The 9,984-nt window shown below is 37.2% G+C and overlaps 1 protein-coding gene across 1 annotated transcript; it reads right to left on the reverse strand.

Annotated features, from left to right (window-relative positions):
• Positions 1-6,346: 6,346 nt before the first annotated feature.
• Positions 6,347-7,318, reverse strand: OR4F63 (olfactory receptor family 4 subfamily F member 63). Its single transcript, NM_001388977.1, is given in 1 exon segment — positions 6,347-7,318. A coding segment is annotated over 1 exon segment (972 nt).
• Between the last annotated feature and the right edge of the window lie 2,666 nt (positions 7,319-9,984).

A 9,984-nucleotide genomic window follows, 5' to 3' on the forward strand; every position in this document is an offset into this window, starting at 1 on the left:
AGTTCTTTATAGATCTTGGATACTAACCTTTGTCCAATATATCATTTGCAAATATCTTCTCCCATTCTGTAGGTTGTCTTTACTTCTGTGACTGTTTCTTTTGCTGTGCAGAAGCTTTTTATCTTGATTAAGTCCCAATAGTTCATTTTTGCTTTTGTTTCTCTTGCCTTCATTGATGTATCTTGCAAGAAATTGCTGTGGCCAAGTTCAAAAAGGGTGTTGCTTGTGTTGTTCCCTAGGATTTTGATGCATTCCTGTCTCACATTTAGATCTTTCATAATTTTGAGTTTATCTTTGTGTCTGGTGTAAGAGGATGGTCGTTTCATTCTTCTGCATGTGGCTGTCCAACTCTCCCAGAACCATTCATTGAAGACTGTCCTTTTCCCAGTGGATAGTCTTTCCTGCTTTGTTAAATATTAGTTGACCATAGAGTTGAGGGTCCACTTCTGGATTCTCTGTTCTGTTCCATTGATCTATGTGTCTGTTTTTGTGCCTGTACCACACTGTCTTGATGATCACAGCTTTGTAGTACAACCTGAAATCTGGCATTGTGATGACCTCGCCTCTGGTTTTCTTTTTTAATACTACCCTGGCTATTTGGGGTCTTTTCTGATTCCACACAAAACTTAAAATGATTTTTCCAACTCTCTGAAGAAAGTCCATGGCATTTTGATAGGGATTGCATTAAATGTGTACATTGCCCTGGGTAACCCTGACATTTTCACAATATTAATTCTGCCAATCCATGAGCATGGAATATTTTTCCATCTCTTTGTGTCTTCCTCAATTTCTTTCAGAAGTGTTCTATAGTTTTTAGGGTATAGATCCTTTACCTCTTTGGTGAGGTTTATTCCTAGGTATCTTATGCTTTTGGGTGCAATTGTAAATGGGATTGACTCCTTAATTTCTCTTTCTTCAGTCTCATTCTTCGTGTATAGAAATACCACTGATTTCTGTGCATTGATTTTGTATCCTGCCACATTTTTGAATTGCTGTATGAGTTCTAGCAATCTTGGGGTGGAGTCTTTTGGGTTTTCTATGTACAGTATCTTGTCATCTGCAAAGAGGGAGAATTGGACTTCTTTACCTATTCGAATGCCTTTTATTTCCTTTTGCTGTCTAATTGCTGAGGCTAGGACTTCTAGTACTATGCTGAATAGCAGTGGTTAGAGTGGACATCCCTGTCGTGTTCTTGATCTTAGGGGAAAGACTCCCAGTGTTTCCCCATTGAGAAGGATATTATCCTGTGGGCTTTTTGTAGATGGCTTTTAAGATGCTGAGGAATGTTCCCTCTGCCCCTACTGAAGAGCTTTCATCAGGAACGGATGCTATATTTTGTCAAATGCTTTCTCTACATCTATTGAAAGGATCATATGATTCTTGTTTTTACTCTCGTTGATATGATCTATCATGTTGATTGTTTTACCAATGTTGAACCAGCCTTGCATCCCATGGATAAATCCCACTTGGTCATGGTGAATAATCTTCTTCATGTATTGTTGGATCCTATTGGCTACTATCTTGGTGAGAATTTTTGCATCCGAGTTCATCAGGGATATTGGTCTATAATTCTTTTTGGTGGGGTTTTTGTCTGGTTTTGGAATTAAGGTGATGCTGGCCTCAAAAATGAGTTCGGAAGTATTTTGTCTCTTTCTATTTTTCGGAACAGCTTTAGTAGAATAGGTATTGTTTCTTCTTTAACAGAATTCTCCTGGGAAGCCATCTGGCCCTGAACTTTTGCATCTTGGGAGGTGTTTGATGACTGCTTCAATCTCCTCCCTGGCTTTTGCCTTGCTCTGGTTTTCTATTTCTTCCTGTTCCAGTTTTGGGTATTTGTGGTTTCTCAGAAATGTGTCCATTTCTTCTAGATTGCCTAATTTATTGATGTATAGCTGCTCATAATACGTTTTTAAAGTCGTTTGTATTTCTTTGGTATTGGTTGTGATCTGTCCTTTTTCATTCGTGATTTTAAAGATTTGAGTCTTTTCTCTTTTGTTTTTAATAAGGCTGGCTAATGACTTATCTATGTTATTAATTCTTTCAAAGAACCAACTCCTGGTTTTGTTGATCTGTTCTACAATTCTTCCGATCTCTATTTCATTGAGTTCTGCATGAATCTTTATTAATACTCTTCTGTTTGGTGTAGGTTTTATTTGCTGTTCTTTTTCCAGTTTCTTTAGGTGCAAGGTTAGCTTGTGTATTTGAGTTTTTCCCAATCTTTTGAGGTATGATTGTATTGAGATGTATTTCCCTTTATGACTGCTTTTGCTGTATCCCAAAGACTTTGAACAGTTGTATTTTCATTCTCATTAGTTTCCATGAAAACTTTTAATTCTTCTCTAATTTCCTGGTTGACTCATCTTTTAGCAGGATGCTCTTTAACCTCCACGTGTTTGAGTTTCTTCCAAATTTATTATTGTAATTGAGTTCAAATTTCAAAGCATTATGGTCTGAAAATATACAGGGCATAATCCCAATCTTTTGGTATCAGTTGAGACCTGATTTGTGACCCAGTATGTGGTCTGTTCTGGAGAAAATTCCATGTGCACTTGAGAAGAATGTATATTCAGTTATGTTTGGATGTAAAGTTCTGTATATATCTGTGAAATCCATCTGGTCCAATGCATCATTTAAAGCTCTTGTTTCTTTGGAGATGTTGTGCTTAGAAGATATGTCATTTGCAGAAAGCGCCGTGTTGAAGTCTCCCAGTATTAGTGTATTATTATCCAAGTATGTCTTTACTTTGGTTATTAATTGATTGATATACTTGGTAGCTCCCACATTAGGGGCATAAATATTCATGATTGTTAGGTCCTCTTGTTGGATAGATCCTTTAAGTATGATATAGTGTCCCTCTTCATCTCTTACTACAGTCTTTGGGATAAACTTTATCTGGTATGAGGATTGCTACCCCAGCTTTCTTTTGAGTAGCCATTTGAATGGTAAATGGTTCTCCAACCTTTTATTTTCAGGCTGGAGGTGTCCTTAGGTCTAAAATGAGTCTCTTGTAGACAGCAAATAGATGGGTCTTGCTTAATTATCCAGTCTGAAACCCTGCATCTTTTGATGGGATCATTAAGCCCATTCATGTTCAGAGTTACTATTGAAAGATATGAATTTAGTATCAGTGTAATACCTATTCAATCCCTGTTTTAGTGGATTATTTCTTTGGGCTTCCTCTTTCTTTTACAGGGTCCCCCTTAATATTTCTTTCAGAGCTGGTTTGGTGGTCACATATTCTTTCAGTTAATGCCTATCTTGGGAGCTCTTTATCTTTCCCTCTATTCTGAATAAGAGCCTTGTTGGATTAAGTATTCTTGGCTGCATATTCTTCTCATTTATTATCCTGAATATATCCTGCCAGCACTTTCTGGCCTGCCAGGTCTCTATGGAGAGGTCTGCTGTTAATCTAATATTTCTCCCCATTATAAGTTAGGGATGTCTTGTCTCTTGCTACTTAATGGTTTTCTCTTTATCTTTGGAATTTGCAAGTTTCACTATTAAATGTCAAGGTGTTGTATAGTTTTTATTCATTTTAGGGGGTATCTATCTCCTGTATCTGAATGCCTGTTTCCCTCCCCAAATTAGGGAAGTTCTCAGCTATAATTCTTTAAATATGCTTTCTGGTCTTCTGTCCCTTTCGGCACCCTCTACAACCCCAATTAAATGTAGATTTTTCCTTCTGAGGTTGTCATTTATTTCCCTTAACCATTCCTCATGGTGTTTTTTCTCTTTTTTCCTCAGCTTCCTTCCTTGCCATCAACTTGTCTTCTATGTCACTCACTCTTTCTTCTACCTCAGTAGCCCTCCTCATTAGGACCTCCAGTTTGGATTGCATCTCATTTAATTGATTTTTAATTTCGGCCTGATAAGATCTAAATTCTGCAGTCATGAAGTCTCTTGAATTCTTTGTGCTTTTTTCCAGAGCCACCAGTAGATTTATAATTGTTCTTCTGAATTGGCTTTCTGACATCGAATCGTAATCCTCCAGCCCTTTACTGAGATCAGCCCGGGGGGTGTGTGGCACGCTCTCTCCCATGGCGCACTTCCTGTGTTAGTGACCCCGGGAGACTGAAGCTTTCCCTGCTGAGCGCCTTTCAGTCCGGGAGGAATCCAGTGTGGATTTTTAACGTGCCTGCTTCTCCGAGGCTGGGCTCTCCTGTTCAGGAGGCTTTCGCCATCCAGCTTTAGCCAAGTTCCTCGCAGGGCCCCTCCCCCACTGGATTCTTTTTATCCCCCCCACCCCCGTCATCCTACCTTGTTAGCAGTGCAAACTTCTCTGTGTAGCGTTCCAGCTGTTCTCTTTAAATCTCAGGTCGAATTCACAGGTTTTCAGAATGATTTGAAAGTTATCTAGGTAAGTTGGTGGGGACAGGTGACTTGGGGACTCTACTCTTCTACCGTCTTGCCCCCCCGCCCGTAGTGATGGACCTGCATTAGACTTGTGGTGATCATTTCACAATATATACAAATATTGAATCTTCATGTTGTATACTGAAACTAATAAAAGTATTATATTCCAATTATAACTCAATTTTTAAAGAATGAAAATTTTGAATACATGAAAGTAGGAACTACAAAAGAAGAGTGCCAATATATCTTTCCTAAGTTTGGGGGGACCTGATCTGTCAGCTGAGGTTCACTGACAAATCTGTGCAGAGGAGAGAGTAAAGATTTGTCAGAAACATTTTTAGCCTTGAATATTATTCTTCCCATACTTCACTAATAATCTATTGCTGCTGATGATCTTTTGTGTGTTCATGAATAGTGGGCCAGTTTCATAATAAGTTGCCTAGCCCACACATGAATAATAATGCCTTCACTCAACACCCACTCCTATTTATTTGGTAACTCAGAAAAAAATAGTGATATAGTTTTTGAATAGTTATTTATACCACTTCTGAAAAGTATATTTGGTTTTAAAATAATTATATATAACATACTTTATCACATGAAAAGTTTAATACATTTCTTTTTTTTTAAGATTTTATTTATTTATTCATGAGAGACACAGAGAGATAGGCAGAGGGAGAAGCAGGCTCCATGTAGGATGCCTGATGTAAGACTCAATCCTGGAATCCAGGATCACACCCTGAGCCAAAGGCATGCTCAACCACTGAGCCACCCAGACGTCCCTAATGCATTTCTTCATTATAGATGGTTTATTAATATATCTCTTCATTTGTAGACATTTTTGCAACAAATTTTCTTTAGTAATGTCTACACTTTATATTTGCTTTTAGTTATAAATCTGATTCATATTATATAGAAATCTTTTGCATTTTATTTATTTATAAACCAGTGCTACCTAGCCTTAGATCCGAAATATTCAATCCACTGATAAGCTTTTAATATTCAAATAGCTTTCTTTTCCATATAAAAATTGTTTAGGAAATAATTGAGGTAAAATATAATTATGATATACACTGAATGGTGTAGCAATTTATATCTTCTGGTCTCAAACCACTTGATTAAATAATAATATTAAACTTTCCTGAGTTGTTGTTCTATGATTTATCCCAAATTTCACCTTCCAATCTAAAGATTTAGTACTGGAGCACCTGGGTGGCTCAGCCAGTTAAGAGTCCAACTTCTGATTTCAGCTCAGGTTTTAATCTCAGGGTTGTGAGTTCAGGCCCCACATTGGGCTCCACATTTGACATGGAGCCTACTTAGAAAAAAAAATTAAAAATGAGAACCTTAGTATTAACTAAATCTGAGCATGTATAGTAAAATCCGGATGTCAAAAGTCTCAAATTCTGAAAGCTAGGCAATTGTCTTCATTTTGTGTATTCCTCCAAGTATATAGACATGAGAAACTCAGAGGGCATGAACATTAATATACATATAGAGTGGAAGAGATAGGTCTTTAAGAATCACTACCAAAGAGAAGAGTATCCAACATTTTGTTTTAATGGAAAATGTGCCCGGTATGTGAGATTTCATATTCTTTTATAATAAATAACAAAGACACTACATCCCAAGGCTGAATTCACTTTTCCTCAATACTTCCAGGATCCACAGGGTAAGGGCCCCTATGAAAAATTGACCCGATCAGAACAGAGTCCTTAAGGAGAGTTTTCACAGTAGATATTAAAATTACTAACTAAAATGAAAAGTTTAATTGAAGAGATTAATTTCTCTTTTTTTATTTTTATTTATTTATTTATTCATGACAGACACAGAGAGAGAAAGGCAGAGACACAGGCAGAGGAAGAAGCAGGCTCCATGCAGGGAGCCCACGTGGACCTGATCCTGGGTCTCCAGGACCACACTCCAGGCTGAAGCCCAACGCTAAACCGCTGGGCCACCAGGGCTGCCCAAAGAGATTAATTTCTAAGAATAATCAAGATGAATCTGAATGTCTTTGACTGGTCATGAAAGAACTCTTCCTGAAATTTAAAACCTTACCAAACAGTCTCCTCATTGCCACTTTCATATCCTTATTTCTGAAAGTATAGATAACAGGATTCATGAAAGGAGTGATAAGGGCATCAAAGATGGCTAAAAATTTATCTATGGGTAAGGTAGGGAATGGCCACACATAGACAATAATGCAAGGACCAAAGAAAAAGACCACCACGGTGATGTGAGCAGAGAGAGTGGAGAGGGCCTTGGATGGACCACCTGAAGAATGTTTGCGAACTGTGACCAGGATGAAGATATAAGACACAATCAAGATGAAGAAGGTACCCATAGAGATGAACCCACTGTTGGCAGTGACCAGAAACTCCAGTCTGTATGTGTCTGTACATGCAAGTTTGATGAACCGAGGAAAATCACAATAAAAACTATCCATTGTGTTGGGACCACAAAAGGGCAAGTTTACAACAAAAGCCAGTTGGGCCACAGAATGGATGAGTCCAATGGTCCAAGCAACAGCCAGAAGAGAAATGCACATTCTTAGGCTCATAATGCTCAGGTAGTGGAGGGGCTTACAGATAGCAATGTATCGGTCATAGGCCATGACAATGAGCAGCACCATCTCTGTACCCCCAACAGTGTGAATGAAAAACATCTGAGTAATGCACCCTGTCAAGGAGATGACTTTATGTTTTCTGAAAAGGTCATAAATCATCTTTGGGCTTGCAATGCTAGAAACACCTGTGTCGATGATGGAAAGATTTGCCAGCAAAAAATACATAGGTGAATGTAAGTGATGGTCTGAGATGATAGTGACCACAATGAGAAGGTTTCCTAGCATACTTGCTATGTAAAATATAGTAAAAAACAAAAAAAGAAGAATCTGAATCTCCCAAGAACTGGTGAGTCCCAGTAACAAAAATTCAGACACCACAGAGTGATTTCCTCCATCCATCAACTTCGTGTGCCAGGCCAACTCTGAAGTTACCTAAAGAGCATAAAAGGGAGAAAAACATTATATCCAAGTTAAAAGGGAAACCTGGCTATAGGATTACACAAATGTCAAAAACTGAAGACCACTTAGCTAGTGTACACAGTTAATAGAGATGACATAGTACAAATATCACAGAGAGCCAGGACCAAAATTTTTTCCATGCCTAGATCTTTGTTATTTAATTATGTGCCTCCAATTTAGTTTGGTCTTTAGTGCATAGGGAAGAGGGAGAAATGTAGACAAAGTTACCTAAGAAATTAAGGAGAAATATACCAGGAAATAAACATACTTTCTAATTTCTATACTGAACTATGCCACAGAATGGAAACTGCAAAAAGACACATAGAACTCTTTAGAAACGTGCTCTAATTTATTCTTTTAAATGGCTGCCCAATAATCACAGTGTGGATGGATCATAATTTCCCTATTAATAGGCATTTACCTTGTTTCCAGTTTTTTGACCCATGCAGACAATGCTACAGATAACTATCCTTATACATACACACATCCTTGTGCATCGGTGCTTTCCTCGCTGTGTCACAGATTCCCAGAGGTGAGATCACTGGGTCAACATGCACATATTTTTAAAAATATGTTAGTAGTGTTGCCCAACAGCTTTGGGCAAAAAAGCTGGAACAACACATACTTCTATAAGGATAAATGTTAACACTTTCTTTAATTGTTCCCAGAATAGTGGGTATAAAGTGATAGCTCACTGCTGTTCTGGTTTTCATTTCCCTGACAGCCAATAAATTCAAACGTTCTTCTTTGGTGAAATTTCTGTCTTTTGCCCATTTCATGATTGGATTGTTTCTTGGGTGTTGAGTTTAAGAAGTTCTTTATAGATCTTGGATACTAACCCTTTATCTAATATGTCATTTGCAAATATCTTCTCCCATTCTGTAGGTTGTCTTTACTTCTGTTGACTGTTTCTTTTGCTGTGCAGAAGCTTTTTATCTTGATGAAGTCCCAATAGTGCATTTTTGCTCTTGTTTCCCTTGCCTTCATGGATGTATCTTGCAAGAAGTTACTGTGGCCGAGTTCAAAAAGGGTATTGCCTGTGTTCTCCTTTAGGATTTTGATGGATTCTTGTCTCACATTTAGATCTTTCATCCATTTTGAGTTTATCTCTGTGTCTGGTGTAAGAGGATGGTCTAGTTTCATTCTGCACGTGGCTGTCCAATTTTTCCAGCATCATTTATTGAAGAGACTGTCCTTTTTCCAGTGGATAGTCTTTCCTACTGTGTGGAATATTATTTGACCATAGAGTTGAGGGCCCATTTCTGGGTTCTCTATTCTGTTCCATTGATCTAAGTGTCTGTTTTTGTGCCAGTACCATACTGTCTTAATGATCACAGCTTTCAGTACATCTTGAAATCCGGCAATGTGATGAAAGACAAACATTATATGGTCTCATTCATTTGGGGAATATAAAAAATAGTGAAAGGGAATAAAGGGGAAAGGAGAGAAAATGAGTGGGAAATATCAGTGAGGGTGACAGAACATGAGAGACTCCTAACTCTGGGAAATGAACAAGAGGTAGTGGAAAGGAAGGTGGGCAGGGGTATGGGGTGACTTGCCGGGATGAGCACTGCGTGTTACACTATATGTTGGCAAATCGAACTCCAATAAAAAAAATATATACAAAAATAAAAATAATTTAAAAATTTGAACGTTCTTACAGTTTGGATCTTCTCTTCCATGAACTGCCTCTTCATGACTGTTCCTGTTTCCTACTGTGCTTTTGTCTTTTCGTTGTTTTTTTAACCAATTTGTAAGAGCTCTTTTTATATTACAGATATTAAGCATTTGTCATTTGTTTTATCTTTTCTAAATCAATTATCTATTAATTTTGTTTCTGGTTTCTTTTGTCAACACCCAAGTTTAAAAAAAAAAAAAACACCCAAGTTTTTAACTGTTAAATGATTAATTATAGCCATCACTTTTTTGTACCTACAGCTTTTAAGATCTCCTTGCCTCCTGAATTATACATGTACACCCTTAGATTTTCTTTCAATATTTTGTTTTGTTTTGCTTTCTGTTTAGGACTATGCTTTATTATTTTTGTCTATGCCTTAAGATATAAGTCCACTTTTAATTTCTTCCAGGTGAATAGAGTAGTAATGGCACTGTGCATTAAATGACCCATTCTTTCCTCTTTGAATTTAACTACTATTTTTGCATTATGCTAAATTCTCAAGTATTTTGGGATCTGTTTCTGAATCCTTTATTCTGATTTCACTGATACACATGTCTTTTTCTGTAGAAACATCAGGGTAATACTATGTCACTATATCTGATAAAACAAGTCCCTCCCTCACTGTCCTTATTTTTCATACTTCATAAGCATGTATTTATAGCATATAAATTTTAAATTCATTTTATCCAACCCCTCTCAAAATCCCATTGAACTTCTGATCTGAATTGTGGTAAATTCGTATATTAACTTTGAATGAAGTAGCACAGTTATGGTGGTATCCTCCCATTCAAGAAGATAGTAGAATTTGTTCAAACCTTGTTTCATGTCTTTCATTATGATTTTGCCATTTTTAATATATATTCTATTTTCTCTCTATTAAAATTATTCCTATGTACATTATAGCTTTTTCTCTTGGCATTATAAATGA

The sequence above is a fragment of the Canis lupus genome, chromosome 30 (assembly GCF_011100685.1).
Source record: "Canis lupus familiaris isolate Mischka breed German Shepherd chromosome 30, alternate assembly UU_Cfam_GSD_1.0, whole genome shotgun sequence".
Classification (NCBI taxonomy): Eukaryota; Metazoa; Chordata; class Mammalia; order Carnivora; family Canidae; genus Canis; species Canis lupus.